This window comes from Hemiscyllium ocellatum, chromosome 2 (genome assembly GCF_020745735.1).
Source record: "Hemiscyllium ocellatum isolate sHemOce1 chromosome 2, sHemOce1.pat.X.cur, whole genome shotgun sequence".
Lineage (NCBI taxonomy): Eukaryota > Metazoa > Chordata > Chondrichthyes > Orectolobiformes > Hemiscylliidae > Hemiscyllium > Hemiscyllium ocellatum.
In genome coordinates this window covers 116,734,450-116,754,392 of record NC_083402.1, presented here as the reverse complement: position 1 = coordinate 116,754,392, position 19,943 = coordinate 116,734,450, and the positions used below count along the sequence as shown (strand labels likewise).

The following is a 19,943-nucleotide window of genomic DNA, read 5'->3' as shown; positions in this document are numbered from 1 at the left end:
GCTTCAAACAATCACTAAGACAGTGGATGTTTACTGCTTGATATTTTAATGCATTAAACATGCAATTGCAACCGAAAATTTATTTCGATAGTTTACAGCATCAGAGATATAGAATGGATTACATTGCTATGTCTCCCTGGTGGAACACTGGTTGACTCTGTTGATACTTTTTCCAATGTACTGTGAATTCAAGTGGAAACTCGAGACTTTTCAGCTCAATCTAACTCAGTCAAGTATAACAGATGACAAGAACAAGCATACCAATTGCCACTTGGTTAAAAATGTCGGCTATGCCTGTGGTTATCAAACAAATTTCTTCTTTGTGAAAAAGACTTCTTCTTACCTCAGTCACAGCAAAGCTCCTTTTCCCACACGGTACAACTTTATACCATTTGTCATGTAGCATATCCATAAAGCCATCTGACTTGTATTGGCTAATTAATTCTGAAATGTTGGACGTCAGTGGGGAGTTCTGTAGAAGGCCAATTCCATAGCCTGGAAATAGGAATTATCAAAGCAAAGCAGGAAAGTCAAAGTCTGTATGTCTTCTGGAACAGCAGAATAAATTAGCCTAAAGTTACAGGACAACAAAAGCAGTTGTGATTTGTGAAGAAGTTGGCAAAAGCTACCTTTTTGGTTATTCCAATTGATCAGAGTTATTGATATCCCTCAGTAATTACAAGATGCAGTTAATCAAAGTTTCTGATGCTTTTGGAAACAAGTGACAGTAGGGCTGGAGCAACTTCTAATTATTATCTGAAGTCAAAGATGAGCTGGAAGCCTTAAATCACCCTTGGGTCCTTACGTTTCATATGACTAGCTGTGTCACACACGAGCAGTTCTACTATACAGAGTTTGCTTCATTGTTTTCCAATTAACTGAAAGTATCACAATGGACCTTTGGTGACCAATTAATTAAGGCAAGGTTATAAAGAGATGATTGCAATTTGATTAAAGAATTAATAATATATCTGGTAATTATTGTTAAACAATGCAATCTGTTTCATGCATCAATATGAATCATGGAAATGAATGGAGTGGTGGAAGTAATTCTAAGTGATTTTGAAAGTAAGTCACAAACTCAAGTTAAAAACAGGAAATTTTTTGTATGTCCAATGTCTTATGTTGAAGGAGCTAAAAACAATGGTTTGACATCATATGCACCGGCTCCAAGATTAAAGTTACCTTTTAAAATACATCAATTTGCAAAGACTTCAACTATTTCCTACTAGTTTGATAATTGATACATGTCCCCAAAACATCATCCTATCTGTAAAATGTAACTTTGTTACCCCATCACTGTAATCCCCTCTGAGATTTCTGCATCTTCCAATTATAGCCCATATAGTTCATCTATTGTACTCCTCCCAAATCCTGTAACTGCTGCCTAGATCTTAAACTCTGGAATTCTCTCATTAAAATTTTCAACCCCTTTACCTTTATCCCTCTTTTGATAATTTATGTTAATATCATCATAAATAACTTGGTCAAATTTTGTTTGACCGCTCCTGTTATGACCTTTTAGGAAAGCTTACTACATGAAGGATGTCACATTTAATCTGAATTGTTGTATAGGTGGTATTATTATACTCTTGGGCCTCTTGACTTATGAAGATAAAACAGCAAACATTTTTGCTTCCTTAATATAATATTTGATGTTGGTGGAAAACAGGGTTAGGCTCAGCTGAACTATATTCTATGTCCAATGCACGCTTAGTTCAATTATGAAGAAAACCATTTGAAAGTTTCCAACACCCTTGGAAACCATCCTGAACATGGGTTAGTGTCTTAAGGAAAGGAAAAGTGTGAGATATTGTAGTAGCTGACAAAAGATTTTGAACATATTTGCACATTTTTCCAAACACTTGATGACAAATCATTTTTGCTATCTCTTCCCAAAGCTCATTTAAATACTTGGAAATCATCTATCTGTGCTGGCATTTAATTTGTTTTAGCATGTCAACAAGCAGAGACCAGGAACACACATGAATATAGGGTGAAACTAATCAGCTAATAGTGACATACGAGCATGCTAACTTGAGGCTTGTGCAATGTGCACTTCATTACTGAGATGGGGCATTAAATAGTGGCTAAATGAATTTCATATGAACATGCTAACTCAAATATTGCATACCTCAACTTCATTTTAATTAACCTTCAGATTATTTGTGCTTCTCACTTTTCTGTTTTTGTTTCTTCTTTGTTAATGCCCTGAGGGGAAATTAAACAACTTCATAATGTATAAGGAACTGGTGATGCCTGTGCTGAATTCCCTAGTTTCTCACCTAATCATTAGATATTAAGATTAATAATAAGATCATCTGACATCTGAGCAGAGTAATCACATGAATTTGGTTTGACTGCATCTTTTCTGATTTGAAATTAATATAATACATGTACCCACTTAATACAAAACATGACAATGTTGAAGCATTCTAGACTGTGACACAAGTAGAGTTGGGATATTTGGTTAGCTTTGAGTGTACTTGTTCATTCGCTATTTTGCAACCTCAAAACCACTTATGAGAATGAAACAGGAATTCCTCTTCTAAAGAGAGCTTACATTTGTTCCTAAGAGATCACTCTTGCAGGTCTGCCACCTGAACACAGATTTATTTTTGATTTATTAGTCAGGTATGGGCTTCGCTGGCTGGCCAGCATTTATTGACTGTCCCCAGCTGTCCTTGAGAAGGTGGTGGTGAGCTGTCTCTCTGAAATGCTGCAGTCCACCTGCTGTGGGTTGACCCACAATGCCATTAGGGAAGTAATTCCAGGATTTTGATTCTGCTACTATGAAGGAAAGCCAATATATTTCCAGCCAGGATGGTGAATGGCTTGGAGGGGAGGTTGAAGGTGGTGGTGTTCCCATACATCTGCTGCCCTTATCCTTCTCAGTAGAAGTGGTTGTTGGTTTGGAAGGTGCTGTCTGAGGATCTTTGGTCAATTTCTGTGCTGCGTGCTGCTGCTACTGAGTGTCTATGGTGGAGGGAGTGGATGCTTGTGGATGTGATGCCAATCAAACGGGCTGCTTAGTCCTGGAGGGTGCAAATCTTCAAGTGTTGTTGGAGCTGCACTCATCCAGGCAAGAGGGGACTATCCCATCACAATTCTGTATTGTAGATAATGGACGGACTTTGCGGAGTCAGATGAGTTACTTACGGCAGTATTCCTAGCCTCTGACCTGCTCTTGTAGCCACTGTGTTCGTGCTGAGTCCAGTTGAGTTTCTGGTCAATGGTAACCACAAGGAAGTCACTACTGGGGGATCTGATGATAACACCACTGACTATCCAGGAGCAGTAGTTAGATTTGTTTCTTATTTGGTGAAGGTCTTTGCCTGGAATTTGTGTGGCATGAATGTTGACCTATGGGCACCTTTGACCTGACTTAAGGGCCTAGATGGAGGCATGAGAGTTGAGTGCAGTTTCACCAACACTAAGTTCAACACCATTTAAAGACAAAGTAGCTTGCGTAATTGGCACTGTGTCCACTTTAGTAAATGTTCATTCCTTCTATCATTGGCAGTGTGCATCCTCTACGAGACAAACTGCAGCAACCTGCCAAGCTCTCTTTAATAGTACTTCTAAAATTTGCCTTGAAGGACTGGGAGAGTAGATGCAAGGGAATAGCACCACCTCCAATTTCTTTTACTTTTTCAAGTTGCACACCACCCTGAATTGAGACTGTATCACCTTCACAATCGCTGGGTCAATATCTTGGAATTGCCTAACAGTACTGTTGTCATGTCATTACCACGTGACTGCAGAGGTTCAAGAAAATAGCTCACCATCACCTTCTCGTGGGACCAAAAGAAAAGGAACATGGCCTAGCCAGTGATGCTCAGATCCCCTGAACAAAATTCCTTCCCTGAATTATTTGCAGACATAGTCCTTGAGTAATTACAAAGCAGTAGTTGTGTACGAGATAGACGCTGAGCTTTATTTATTGGAGGTGACACAGATTTCAGCTCACTAGTGAGAAACCCTTATCACATTTCCTAGGGGCAACTGATGTTGTTGTATCAGTACAATTGGACATTTACACAGGCAGAGTTGTGTCTTGCGTAGAATGAAGCTCCCAAGAAAGGGAGAGAGGGGGTTCCCACTGCTGAGTTGCCAGCAGCTCTCCATTCATGGCAATGTGACCATGAGTGGTAGCTGTTGCAGGGAACTTACTGAGACCTTTGACAGGAATCATTGCAGGACAGAAGTGAGTGGGATGGGTTTGGTAATAAGAAAGTGGTACTCAGTGGGCAAATTCCTTTATCAAGCACTAACTCTGTTTAGTAAGAGGGACCTCTTGGGAGGTCTGCAGGAGGCACAGGAAACCCACATGGGTTTGGGAAAATCCCTTATCCACCCATGCAATCCCAGTGGCGTTTAGGATCAGTAATGAGTCTGATTAGCGAGCAGGGGATTCCCTGAGTTATCCCATTCCCAGCACTGATGAAATAGGAGTCAGTCCTCACAGCAGAAGGAGGCCTCTCTGATTATTACATGGACCTACCTGTCACCTAGGCTGTTGTTTCTGACTCGATACATCCTATTTTATGTGATGGTAGATCAGATAATGCAGCATAAAGGGTAGCAAGTCTGGTTCCTCTTTTGCTTCTCCTAACAACAGGCTCTGCCTTACAGTTGTTACAGTTGTAAAAGTTAGCCTCCTTTCTTCTTTTTATACATTGCTCGTATGCTACAAATGGATATTTCTTCTGGACAGAACACCACTGTAAACAGTCTCTAACACCCTGCTGGCATACATCCCAATACAGGATTGCACTGAATAAAAACTGAAAGAACTACCGATGCTGTAAATCAGCAACATAAACCGATGTTGCTGGAAAAGCTCAGCAGGTCTCACAGCAAGTGTGAAGAGAAATCAGATAATGCTTCAGGTCCTGTTACCCTTCCTCAGAGAAAGGTTTGAGCATTTCCAGCTACTTCAGTTTTTGTGACATGATTGCACTAGCTGTTTATTAAAAACATCTAAACTTTGATTGTGGGTGATTATAGAAGAGCTATAGTCAATGCCCATTCCATACACCAGCCCTGCATTCTATAGAAGCACTGAAAAGTTACATCACTGAAGGAGGCAGGTCCATTTGCCATTTTCATATTGATTAAACCAAACTATTGAAATCATTCTACAGTCGAAAGCTAACCTCTTCACTGTCAACTACCCAGCCAATTTTGTGTTGTCTGCTATTTCCTAATCATGTCTTCCGCGTTTTAACTCTTAAGTAATTAATGACTTGGAGGTGCCAGAGTTGGACTGGGGTGGACAAAGTTTAAAAATCACACAACACCAGGTTATAGTCCAACAAGTTTATTTGGAACCACCAGCTTTCAAAGTGCTGAAAATAGGACGTCGTTACTATGCCTCATTGATTTTAATGAAAACATTCACAGCACTGCCTTCCTGAATCCTCCTTATTCCCTACCCAAAAAATTAAGTTAATAAGATGCGAGCTTCCCTTAACAAAACCATGCTGACATCTCTGATTAATCCATGCCTTTCTAAATGACAGTAAATTTTAACCTCTCAGTAACTTATTACACTGACTACTCCAGTCAGAGGGACTGGCCTACAATTATTTCCCATCTCTCTCAGCCTTTTCAAACAATGATTCTATGTTCTCAGGCCTTCCATCTTCTGCTATGTTGCTTTATTTTCTTTGTGGCTCCTTTTCCTCAGCCAGTAATACATTACACTTATCTCTGGTGACTTATCACATTCAAGGATGAAAATCCCTTCTGTACGTTCTCACAACCTATTTATTATATCTCAAATTTCTCACACTTTTTTTAAAAATTGGCATGTTTACAATATCCCTATTCTTTGTAAAGACAGAAAAGAGATTTATTAAGAGCCTTCCCCACAAGCTTTTTGGAGCACTGCTTCCTTTTTCAGGAAGCTAGTGGGGCAGGTACATAGGACACAGAATTTATAAGTAAAAGATCAAAGTGTCATACAACTGATGCAATGTATTAGACACACTTAGATGGCTATTAAGTCTTTAATCACTTAGAATGGGATTGCAGGTTTCAATTGATTAATATGCAAATCCCAGAATTTCTTTCAAGTCATAGCCTCGAGATAATTTAAGGTTTTATCAGTGGATTTTAAAAAAAGACGTGACATCTCAGCTCCGACGATGCACTAAAGGTGTGAGGTTAGAGTCTGTTTTTATCCAACCTGGGGTCAGACTGGTTTTATTTCCAAAGTTGGAATTGCTCTAACCTCACATCTTTAATAAATAGTCTGAGCTGAGATGTCACTTTTTTTTTATATGCTGATAAAACCTTAAGTTATCTCAGGGCTGTGAGATACTTTGTCCACCCCAGTCGAACACCAGCATCTCCACATCAGATATTACACATCCATGTGCAAGTTTCCATGTACATCTCTGGTAGGTGCAATGTTTTTCTTAGTTACCCTCCTGCTCTTAATGTACTGACAAAGTATCTTTAGGTTTTTCATGATTTTACCAATGTTATGTCCAGACTCTTTTTGCTTTACTAATAATTTCCTTTTTAAAATTTCATTCCTTTACTTTCCATTCTGTTCTGGGCTATCTACAATATCAATTTTCTTTTTCATTTGTGACCATCATATACTTTGGTTTTCTGCTTTGTTTTATCCCAGTACACTTCTAGATAGCCAGAAGATGCTAGATTTAGCAGAATTTTCTTTTGTGGTGAAGTGCTTACACTGTGTCTATATAAACACACTTTTGAATGCTTCTTTACTGATTTTCCTTCAAGTAAAGGCATTCAGTCCACTTTAACCAAATAACTTCTGGACTTTGTTATCATTGTTTATCCAAATTTCAAACTTTTGCTCCTGATCTATCTTTGACCTTTTCCATAAGGATGCCCTGTCCTCCTATTACTGTCACTATTCCCACAATGGAGATATATTGCTACTTTCATCCACTTGCCTAGCCTCACTTCCTAAACTAAATCTAGAATTGTGTTACCTCTCTTACTGGACTTAGGTGTTGACTAAAAAAGTTATCTTGAACGCTGTTCAAGAATTTTGTGTCCTCTGTGTCTTTCACACTGTTGTTATTCCAATTAATATTTGGGTAGTCTTCAACTATTAATGCTGTATTTTGTATACAGAAATTTGCCAACATATTTGCTCTTCTGCCTCTCTTCCATTTAGAGATCTTTAGTGCATCCTTTAAGTGTGCCGATGCCTTGTCTAAGTTGAACCCAGATAACATAATTTCATGATTTACTTAGCTTCTTCACAGCTTTAATTTATTCCTTAATGAATAATGCTACACCCATACATTTTATTAATCTCTGTCCTGCCAGAAAACTCAATATCCAAGACTATTAAGTGGCCATTTTTACTCCCTCTTTAGGCCAAGTGTCCCCTCTCTATAACCTTGAGTTTTTGTAAGTGCCCAGCTATCACCTACTTAATCAATTCTAACATCCTTCCCCATAATAGACACCAAACTAGCTGTCCTAAAGTTTGCTGCTTTCTGTCTCTCAGCCTCTTGAATTGAGGAGCTTATTAGCTACTTCTTAGTGTTGAATATTTCTAGATTTGAGTGAATTTTGGAAAATTAATACCAGTGCATCTACCACCTCATTTAACCACCACTTTTAAGATCCTAAGATGATTCCCATTTGTCAGCTCTCAGCTCCACCAGTTTTCCCAGTATTGCTTCTCTTGTGACAGTGACATTTCATGAAGTTCCTCTTTCCTTTTCACCTCACGACTTAGTTATTACTGGTATATTTCATGTATCCTCCATAGTGTTGACTGAAGCAAAACATTTGCTTATTTCATGCATCATTTCCTTATTATCTACCATTAACTCCTTATTCTCACCCTCCCTGGAAGACCAATATTTATAGAGTCAGAGTCGTACAGCACGGAAACAGATCCTTTGGTCCAACCAGTCCATACCGAACATAATCCCAAACTAAACTAGTCCCATCTGTCTGCTCCTGGACCATAGGCCTCCAAGTCTATCCTATTCATATACCTATCCAAATGTCTTTTTAACATTATAACTGTACCCCAATCCATCACTTTCTCAAGAAGTTCATTTCACATGCGAACCGCCCTCTGTGTAAAAGAAGTTTGCCTCTCATGTCTTCTTTACAATCTCTCTCCTCTCATCTTAAAAATGTGCCCCTTAGTCTTGAAATCCTCCATCCCAGTGAAGAACAACTATCATTAACTCTATCTATACTCCTCATTAACTTCTATCAGGTCGCCTCGCAACCTCCTATGCTCCAGTGAAAAAAAAAATTCCAGCCTATCCATTCTTTCTTTTATAATTCAATCCTTCCATATCTGGCAACATCCTGGTAAATCTCTTATTAACCGTGTTCAGCTTAATAATGGCCTTCCTTTAACTGGGTGACCACAACTGGACACAATAGTCCTTGACTTTAGTACTGCCTCATTCAGAGGCAGCTACCAGAATGGTGGTATCTCTGGTACTGACCCCTGTCAGCCCAGGATCCCTGACTAGGGCTATTAATGTGGTCCAGTCAGGGAACTCATGCTCTGAGGTCCAGCTAGCTGACCTTGTTACAATCATTACACTTGTCCAAATCCCATTTACAATGACTAAGAAAGTTGAATCCATGAAGGGGTCCTAAAGTTGGAATGTTAACGTTTTGTGATTTCTGTGCTGTTGTTTTCTGTAAGTTTTCTCTTCAAATAATATTCAGCTCCTCTATTTTTAGTTTATTGCCTCACATTATATTCCATCTGCCTACTATCTTAACTTGTCTATATCCCTTTGCAAACTCTTATGTAATCCCCAGCACTTTATTCCCTACCTAATATATGCGCTTTCCTCATTCAAGTCATTAGATTAGATTACTTAGTGTGGAAACAGGACCTTCGGCCCAAAAAGTCCACACCAACCCTCCGATGAGCAATCCACCTAGACCCAATTCCCCTACATTTACCCCTTCACCTAACACTATCGCAATTTAGCACGGCCAATTCGCCTAACCTGCACATTTTCGGACTGTGGGAGGAAACCGGGGCACCCGGAGGAAACCCACGCAGACACTGGGAGAATGTGCAAACAGACAGTTGCCTGAGGCAGGAATTGAACCCGGGTTTCTGGTGCTGTGAGGCAGCAGTGCTAACCGCCGTGCTGCCCTCATTAATCTATGTTGCAAATAATAATGGTACCAGCACCGATCCCCACAGCAGTTCAACAGTTATAGGTCACCATTCTGAAAATGTCTCCCTTATCCTAACTCTCTACTTTGTATAGATAGCAAACCTTATGTTTTTCCAAGAATCAATTTTTAAAAATGCATTGAATTATCTTTGATCAATTTGAAAAAGAAGTTTGAAAATTATGTTCATTCATCCCCTTTCTCCTTGCAAATGTGACCCATCTTGAACAAAGAGAATGTCTATGACACATTATTAATATTCATAATGAAAGACATACCTTCAATTGCAAAAGGTTTTCCAACGGTTAACAACTTGCAATCAGCATCAATCGAGACCTCGTAATCTAACAGTGCTTTGTCCATTATAAAGGCATCGAGTCTTTGAGGATCATTCCTAGGTTCAGAAGTAGCATCTTTAATCAGGCATGGAACTGGTTTGAAATTTGCACCTACAATTTTATGCACATGTTTTTGAATTATATAGAAATGATTTCTCAGCTGTATATTTTTACTGTCATTTTGTGAACGAATTCATCCGCATTGAACCATTTAGAATTCTTCCTGTCATGTCAGTGCTGGTTCTTTATAGGAGTAAGCCACTTCTTGCCACTGCTCCAACACACAGGCCCCCTACCACACCTTCTTCCCAGAGCCTTGCACGTTCTTCTGTAAATATTAATTCAACATGACTCTTAATATCTCAATGGAACCTCCCCAGCACAAAACCTACATTCCAAATTAATTTGCTATGTGCATTGAAAAATTGAAGTCATTGACTAAAACTATTAACTGACAGTAGTATATAGTTAATTAATTTGAAATAGATGCATAGTCTTAGGGAGGTACTAATTTTGATCCTCCAGCAATGTTATATCAACATCACATTTCTCTCAAGCACAACACCTACTTCTAGATATGTTTATTCATCTGATTCAATAAAGAGTTTCAATGTAAAATGAAATTTCACCATTTCAATCAACATAATCAAAAGCCAATAAATCATATTATCTCTTAAACCATAGGTTGAAGGTAAAATATTGAAAAATGAACAGCATCATTGCACTTCAGCTAACATTAATCTGTAGAGTTAGAAAAACACTTGATTGTATTTATTCAGATCTTCAGCCATATCTGGTATGACCTTCCATCAAATCATAATCAATATTTAATGTTGTGCTTCAACTCTTGGGGTGGGGAGGGGTGGAGAACAGCTACATGATTTAACCTGTGTCAGCCTTGGCTCAATATTTTCACTTCTGCCTCTGAAGAAAACGCTGCAGGTTCAAATCCCACACCAGACACTTGAGCACAAGTGCATATCAAAATGTTGAGTGTAGATCAGACAGAAGGAGTGAGAGATGGGTTTATCAGGTTGGAGGTTGCACTTCAGTTAATTGGCATAGTAGGACTGTTAAAGAAACTTAAAATGGCATGAAATCCAAGTGGTCAAATGTTCACCAACACCTTAAATGGGAAAGGCTTAAGCATTTCAGAATCGCATGAAGTAGCACATTTCAGTGGCAGGAAAATTATATGCTTGCAGTAGCAATGCAATGAATGTAAGGCCTAAAATTCTCAACGATTGAAGTCACAAAAGAATGCCAGATCTGCTTCCACAATTTCCTGACTAGAATAACAGTTTCTTTAAGTGGCCACATTTCAATTTGGACCGTTGAGGTTTGTGAGTGGGTTAAGAAAGCAGCTATGGGAGTGTTGATAGAAAGATGGCATGAGGTCAGCTGACTATAATTCCACACTCTGACATGACCCTTGCCTGTTTCTGGTTGAATGTTGAAATGTGTACCTCTACCATTTTCCCTCAATCTTCATCTCAACATTACGACAACTTGTGACACTAAGTCTCTGGTCTGAACCCTGATCTGTTATACGAGTTAACTGAACTCTGACAAAGTGACATTTATAGCAAAAAGATTTAAGCTTTATGGAGGTGATGGTGGGGGAAGGCATGGTGAAAAGGACAGCAGGATTCGGGTTGGAAGCCCCAAGATTGTAATCTCTATTGATCACTTGAATTTTGAAGAGTGATCATTGTTGCACCTTTGTCCTGAGTTACATAGAATAAATAAGTAATAGCCCATCAAAAATATTTCAGCACGTTATGGGAATATGTTATTGAGAAATTAGATGAAAATAATTTCCCATTTGTTACACCAAACTACATGATTTCACTTGTTACTACTTTTGATAGACGCAGTGTTAAACATAATAGCAATTCAAAGAAAACTGCAGTCAGTAATTTTTGAAATGTTTCTGATGTTTCTCTGAAACATTTATTTTTTTCAGGAGTTTCTTAGAATGGAGTTTTTGCATTGCAATATTTTTGCACATAAATTTACACCATGAGTTTCTTGTGTTTTCAGTTACTCCATTTTAACTGATTGATATAGATCAGCAAGTCTGCAGGACTCTGAGTCAGTACGCTCTGATTCACAATGGAGGCACTGCACGAGATGTTCTGCAGATTCAAATGGGTTCCAGCCAAACTGTTTGCCATTCTCAGAATGGCCAGTAATTCATGGTTACCTCACTTTACTTTCTCTTTAAATCCTCTTATTTAATACACACTGCCATTTGGGATGGATACATGCAGCATGCAATATAATGGTCATTAGCAGTCATTTTTAAAATTATAGAATGACATAGCATTGAAGACCTATCATGCCTGTCAGCTCTTTGCAAAAGCTGGCCAATAAGCTCCACTCAAATGCTCCTTCCCCAAAGCCCTGCACATTTCTCTCCTTAAAGAAAATATTCAGCTTATTTTTGGGAAATTAATATTGAATCAGCATCTGCTGTGTTCCAAACCATAACAGCTTGCTACATAGTTTAAAAAAAAACCTCTTAACTTCCTTCTGATCCCAGTCTTTCCAAATTCTGTATCATGACCTGCATATTGGCTAAATTGAATTTTTGGGTCCCTGCCGACATAAAAGCAAGAGGGTTGTAAACTGTTTTGAAAAGGATGGTATTTTTGCTCCAGCCTTTCCAAATAGCTGCAGCCCTTTCAAATTACATCCACACACCACTTTAATTGTCCCATCTCTCCGCTTGCCCAGACCAGCTCCCTTACACAGGCAGAGGGAATACTGAATAATTAAGGAAGTTGGGTGGCCGAGAAAAGTGGAGAGCATTCAAAACATTTTAACTGTTTGCTGGTTTAGCTTGTCTGATTTAAGGATACAAAAAAATAGGAGCAGAATTGAACCAAATGGTCTATTGAACCTATTCTGCTATTTAATACAATCCTGGCTAATCATGAGCTTCAATTTTGCTCTTCTGTGTGCATTACATTTATTTAGATTTCGAGAGACCAACAATCTACCAATCTATCGATCCCACTACTTTAAATTTATTCAGCAATTGGACTATACAAAGCCCTCTAGCGTACAGAATTCCCAAGATCCACAATCCTCTGAGTGAAGTCATCTTTCCTCACCTTGGTCCTAAAGGATTGGACTTTTATTGTGAGTTTGTGCCACTTTATTGTGAGATTCCCAAGCCAGGGCAAATATCCTCACAACTTTCTCTAGGGCTGTGAAAAATAGATCCAGTATCAAAATAAATTCTGAGCTGATTTCTTTTTGCCTCATGTAGTCACTTATTGCTGAATTGCCATTTAACATGTGTGCTAGTGATAGTGTTACAGATCACTCAAGGAACATACATGTAGTCTAGACTTATGGATAGTTATGGTGGAGGGTCCAATTTTCTTTCCATCAGATGGTTTACCAGGAATCTGCAGCCGACCCTACTGTCTGCCTTTGGCATGAGTTAAAAGGATTTACAGGTTGATAGCCAACTTGTCTGGGTGTGTGATGAATGCACTTTCCTCGGCCTTTTAAGTCCTGGAGTGGAACTGTCCCTGTCTCTCAGACGCTCTGAGCTCACTACCTACCAGCAAGTACCAAATAAATAAACACGCTGCTGTGGTAAGCATTGTAGCTACTGAAATGTCAACTCCTCTTTTTCTTTTCATAGGATCTATATGACTTGCTGAGCATTTCCAGTGCTCATTTCTTATTACATATTTTATTCACAGGGCTGTACTTGTAATACAAGAAGTTTCACAGAACAGGATGGGATCAAAATTAACATTTGGGAAGAAGCCAAAAACTGCAGAATGTGTATGTTTGCTCAGTAACTGGACACAAAGGAGTTTGATAATGTGGAATTGGAAATAGTACTTACTTCAAGTATTTCACACCATCTGGTGTTGTTGGCACATCATACCTTCTCATATATTCATTCATCTCTGGGAAACTTTTCTTCACATAATCCTCAGCGCTGCTTTCCCGTACAGTTGCAAAACGGAAACCTTGGGATGGGTGGTGGAGCTTGAAGATACAGTTAAGGCCATGAGCACAACAGAACATAAAACATTAAAAAAAATCCCTTCAGATATTTACCAAACACGGTGGAAAAATTGCTGAAGGTTTCAGAACTAATGCAAGATTCCAACTTGCTTTGGACTGCAGAGATGTCAATACCATGCCCCACAGACATCAATTCAGTATCGGCAAAATTAATCAAAGAACAATTTCTCGGCGCAAAAAGGTTGATTTGGTAGGACGCACAGTGACTATTGTTAATTAAATTTAGTAAATGGGAGAGATGCTACATTCCAAGTGCAATGAAAACCCAGGCATGAATCATTCCTAGTTGCCACCTTTCATTTAAAATATGCCAACATTTATCCAACCAAGAACTGAAGTTCTGCAATAGGAATTTTGAGAGGTAAAAGGTTTGGCTTTAATATTCTTACGCTTCAGATTCTTTTATGACTCCCTAAGCAGTGAAAGTCAACATTGAGGGGTATTTTGTCGGGGGGAAGAGGGGTAAAGAATCACAATTGTTATGGCACAGGACTACCTCCAATGTAACTATGTCACTCTTTTAAGAGGGCGAAAACTGTACACAATATTCCACGTGTGTTCTTATTAATATCCTGTATGGCTGAAGCTACACTTGCCTACTTTTATACTCCATTCCCAGTAAATGCCATAATCCCATTTGCTGCTTTATTACTGGTTGTACCTGCACACTAGTTTTCTGTAATTCAGACACAAGGACAAACAGATCCCTTTGCATTGAATCACTTTGACGTTTCTCTCCATTTAGATAATTTGGTCCATCAAGTTGGGATGAGAAAAAGCATTCTAAATTTGCATTTGTCCATGAAGGGCAATTGTGAACTAGATAAGGTTGACAACAATTGATGGTATTTTCAAGGTCACTTTTACTGAGCCTATTTTTCAATTAATTATGTTGAAATTTCACTAATTGCCATGTTGGGATGTTAACTCATGCCCAAGAGCATTAACCTCCAGCATCTGCAGTCCTGGCTTTCACTCAGTAACCCACTAGCCCAGGCTAGAGTCAAGATTAGAGTGGTGCAGGTCAAGCAGCATCTGAGGAGCAGGAAAGTCGATGTTTTGGGCAGGAACCCTTCATCAGGAATAGTGGGTTACTGAGTCCAGTGACATTACCGTGACATGTCTCTAATACGGGGTTTCAGAGTTGACTCGTGGAACCTCCTGACCTCCTCTCCCATCGGTAGAATTCTGCACAATGAGGTTTACCCACCCTCATCAGACCCACTCTTGTGTGGTATCCAGCAAAGAATATAGGCTGCTTACAGAAAGGAAGGAAATTTTGCTTTGACAACCGGTATGGAACTGATTTAAAAAAACCTCCGTGTAGACCTCAGTTCCATACCGGTTGTCAAAGCAAAATTTCCTTCCTTTCTGTAAGCAGGTTCTAAAATAGTAAGCAATGGCTCAGAACAGTTTGAAATATCGATAAATACTTGTGTGATGAATGTGAATCTCTATTGCTTGACAATCGATGTTTTAACATTTAAATATGAATAGTCCATAGAAATTATTGTTATATAGCGATATAAATTTTGTATATAACATGAGAAGAAATGTACAATGGCTAATTTTACATTTCTGCGTTCCCTGTAGAGGATTGGTGATCAAAGGATATGGGTAGAATTATCACGAGGCTCAGGGCTTAATAAATGAATAATTTGGAACTTTTAACTTTATTTCTTACTACACTATACTGAGAAAAATTGTAATGTTGAACATTTAATTTATTTCTTTATGTTTATATCTTTTACCTCTGGTTTTGTACCTAGGTGCCTTGTACTAAAATGGCACCGGGAATGGGGACATTGTAAACTTTTCACTGTACCCTTCTGTCTCTGTACTTGAGTACATGTGACAGTAAAACCTAATTTGAATTCTTTCAAATGTGCTGCTTGACAATGGGCCTCCTTGGCAGTAGTGCAGGTACACTAAATAAACCCTGTGCATTCCAAATGCTTTTCTTATCATGTTCTTTTGTACATGTGTACCCTTTTAGAAATTGGCCCAGATATTCTGATTGTCACAGTCTGACCCTCTTGATGGAGCTGAGTGGAAGGAGTTGCTCTGGAAATTAAAAATTATGAAGGACAATTTCCCTGTGTCTGAAACCCTCCAACAAATTACTTAATGTCAGATTTCAGACAGTTTCAACTTCCTGAAACTGAATAGCTTCCCAGGACAGTTAGAGGATTTAAAATCCTGGTCTTGTTGCCTTGCAATGATTAAACTAGAGCACCCCACTCATCTCTGTCACCTCACTGTGATCCCCTGGCAACAAACTTGACACTGAAGGAGCCACAGCAACCCTGTGATTCAATATCTCTGGACCCAATCACCATAGCTGCTCACTGCCAGGGTATGCATGTACCACATTGGCCCATTGGTATTTCATGTTCTAAGAGTATGTTAGCATTGTAAGGCTGTCGCAGAGGAGGCTGAGTACCAAGCATCTCTACCAAATGCCTTGTACAACTGATGTTTGACACATCATTATAGCTATTGTGCAGCACTACTGGGACCACACTGGTACTGCTCTCTTACATCTGCCAGGTTTCAACTTTATATTAAGTTAGCTAAACACTCAGCAACTCCAGTGCTAGTGACTCACTTTCAACTCGATGAGGAGAATGTGCAAATTTGATATCTTTTCATCAAAGACGTCAGTGAGACAAGGACAGAAGCCCCCATTTGAGTTCAGTCTTGTTGCCCAGGGTGGGGAAACAAGTCTCCCTGCATTGCTTAGGCAAAGTTGTTGGCCGAGACAGGCTTCACCTTTCATGTTGATAGGTTTTAACAACAAAAGGCCACTCTGAAAATGATTGAGACTTCTCATGAGCTGATCAACATGGAAGGGCTTCAGCCCAAACTTGGTGAACATTTGTGCATATAAATGTCTTTGTTTTGAAGGAACGTTCTGATGGAATCCTTTTGGTGCACCTGAGATGGCTGACAGGATTTAATATCTTGAATCGAGTCACTGGAGTACTGTGCTGGAAATCCCTAAGCCATCACAAATGTAAAAGGATTTAATCAAAGTCCTTAATTTACCTGACTAATGAACTCTATTAAAAGAAAACACTCATCAGGTTTCTGTAATTAACATGAAAACAAAAGCTTTTTATTGCAAACAGATAAATCTGCAACTTAAATTCCACCACTTCTTAAAAAAAAGTCAAATAAATACAACCAGACACAAACGGTCACACAGCCAAAATGCCAAACATTACAGTTGGTGAAGGAGCAATAAAAGGTCAGTAATGCACAGCTTCTGCACCAGTTTGGACTAAAGGCACCAATGGGATGTTTTGCTTAAGTTTCTTTTGATTTTTGTGAGGAGGACTCATGACAGCAGACATACCAATTCTTGTGCTTTCTTTCACAAGTTGAGGATTTGACCTTTCCTTGCAAGACTAGAATTTTCAGAGAGAAAGTAGCTCGCCGCTGAGAGAGATTTTATCTCCTTTGCACGCTGTGTGCTCCTGTTGTATTATCAAACACCAAGCTTGATCAATAAGTTTCTTTTTTATGCTGAGTACTCCTGAGCGCACACACACTAGTCCTGGTTGGTAAACCAATCAAATGTCTGTTTCTGGGCAAAACTTTCACTAGACATACCCACAGAGCCAATTTGTCTACAGTCTTCACAGCTGCTTGAATGAGGCCTCCTTGTACAAACAATAGTGTTCTAGCAACTGCCTTCTCTTTAAAACTGCAAGATCTTCGACAGTCCTTGCATTTAAATTGTACATATTATCATATTTAAATCCATAGTCCAAAACAAATGTAGTAATCTTTAGTCTTTGGGGTGAGACTCAAACCCACATCCTTGCAATTTAGGTTTGACATTGCTAGTCCTGAATCATGACTGGTCTGTGCCAAATCACCAAACTCAGAATAATCTTCCCGCTCTAAACTGCAGCTAGGTTTGCAGAAACGAGAAGCTATCCCAAAATGATTATTTTCCCAAATAATCTGGAGTTGCATTTGAACTGTAACTTCCTTGAGTTAAGTGTCCCAATGATTCCAAACATCTTTCTTTATGCTGGAAGGTCTAGTTTCAAATGGCTTTCCAAGGACCTTGCAACTTGGTGCAATAACATGCAAATGAACCCAGCAAGTTAGAAACACAGGAATGTATAGATTTGGTCACTGGTCTTCCTGACCATGATCAATGGGGATTATATCGTGTTGAATATGGGATCCCTTTTTATAAACTAATTTTTTCCAGTATTCACCTGTGTACCATGAGTTGTTTTCATTTAACATCTATTACAACGGGAGTTCATTTTCCAAAATTCTACTAGATGAAAACAAAAGTTACGAAAAAAAAGGACATGGTGCCCACTGAACTGGCATCAACTGTTTATCTGGCACCCTATCTGTGCCAGATTATCTGTGCTGTTTTTGAAATTAAGCTGAGCAAGAATGGTAAACTAACCCTTAGATATAGTGAGGAAAGTCAGGCATGACATCAGATGATTGTCATCCATGGTTTGGACAACTGACTAACAAAGGCATTGACACTGTCTGTATAAATATGACTTAACAATAAGTGTCAAGCTCGGACAGGAGTACTTCGGATAGGACGCCCTGGAAGAATTACCTAGGCCAATGAGCGCTGGGGTCAAGGAGATTAGAGAAACCTAAGCCATGCTGGAATGACCGATGGGTCTGAAGAAGTTAAGGAACTACATGAGGCATTTGGCTACTTTAAAACACTGAAAGTAATGCATCTTTCAAGTTTTTAAGTCACCTTGTTGATGTTTATTCTAGTCACCTCTATAAAGCTGACCATAGCTAGATATTAAAGCGAAGGGATATTAAGACACACAACGGGACAGTGCAGTTCACCAAAAAATGGAAAAGGGACTGAAGCTGTCCCCCAGTTGGTTAATTATACTACCCATTGGTAACATTGTAATAACAACCACCCTTTTCCCCCTCCACCCTTACCAGTGTTTAAAATCAACCAACTTTTTATTCATAAAATCGAAGTAATACAACCTTTAAAATCTAAGAATAAACCTAGATACTAAAATATCTAAAACCAATTAGTTTCACAAATCTATCGAATATTTTGCTATACAGATAGTCCTTTAGCCATTGCTAAAAAATCTAAAGCATTTGAGAATCAAAAATGTCAATTGGGATGTTTCTTGGGCAAAGACTTTAAAATTCTGAATCCCCAACTGATTCATGAATTCATTATTTTTCTTTGCCCACTTTCCCCATGCACCCATCAAAAGGCCATAAAATGATTGTCTAGCCCCTTTAGCCAATTTCATAATCTGGTTTGACAAATGCTTGTATCTATCAACTTTTTTGTCCCAAGCCTTCTCTTATTATATTATCCTCGTTTCAAACTGAATTGTCACACCTACAACTAGAACCACAGAACCTTTCTGGAAAACTAGAGTAGGTTTCCATAATTTTCCCTCTTCAACTCTTTTATGGATTTCCACAAAGGTAATTCAACTGAACTTGCCCATGTATTGATACAATTTCTCCACGATCTTATTGTGCCTCTTAATCCTCACATTCTTTGTACTCTGGCACCACCCAGAAATGTGTGGCATTGTCACAAGCAGGGCCTTGCATCTTTGGCGTTCCTTGTTTACAAGGAACCTTTTCATATAGTCATCCTGGTTGGATACAAATTGCAATGTAATAACAAATTATTAATAAACCTGGAAATTTTCATATAGGATGCTCATGTTGTTGGAATCCATGTATTGGAAATCTTATCGTTCTTAAAATCTGTAATTCCCAGCCCTTGACATTGTTGGTTACTCCTTTTTCAATAATTCTATCTCTGTCCAGACTGTATAATTGGAAGTTGGCACAATCTCAAGGCCTCGTCCTTTATTGCTGTCTGATTCACCTTTGAACTGCAGGCAGTCATCTTCAGGCATCCAGATCTCGTGAAGGACCTTTTTAACCTTGTTAGTGCCTTTATATCTTCCATATTGCTCCCTTGCTAAACTGGAAAGAGACATAGATTTCCTTGTCCAGGGCACTTCGAACGACCTTGCGCTTCCTTATCACTGTGGTAAGGATTTGAACTTACAATTTAGAGATACCTAATCCTCCATCTCTATTCCATGCGAACAGGATGTCATCAGTTATTGCTTATAGTAGATGTAAAGTCTATTTTAGAAAAACCCGAATAAAAATGTCCTGTCATCGTAAAAGGTTCTGTGATACTTCAAATGAAACCAAATTCTGGGACTAAATTACACTCTAAAAATTTCCATGCTGATGAAACCACACCAGGGCTGGAGGATCTGTGCAGAGACCAAGAATAGAGGCAAGGTTGGCTGCAGAGGAGACTTCCTCTGAGGGTAGATCTGGTGGGCAACAGTTATCACAGGAAGGTGCCCAAAG

The 19,943-nt window shown here is 39.0% G+C and overlaps 1 protein-coding gene across 1 annotated transcript in view; it reads right to left on the bottom strand.

The window, feature by feature from the left end:
- grin3a (glutamate receptor, ionotropic, N-methyl-D-aspartate 3A) overlaps nt 1-19,943 on the bottom strand; it is a 163,575-nt gene that overhangs the window by 28,676 nt on the left and 114,956 nt on the right. The window contains exons 4-6 of the mRNA XM_060841734.1: nt 13,375-13,520; nt 9,444-9,559; nt 344-495 (exon numbers count right to left, since the gene is read on the bottom strand). Coding sequence (XP_060697717.1) covers nt 344-495; nt 9,444-9,559; nt 13,375-13,520 — 414 coding nt within the window. The remainder of the gene's footprint in view (nt 1-343; nt 496-9,443; nt 9,560-13,374; nt 13,521-19,943) is intronic.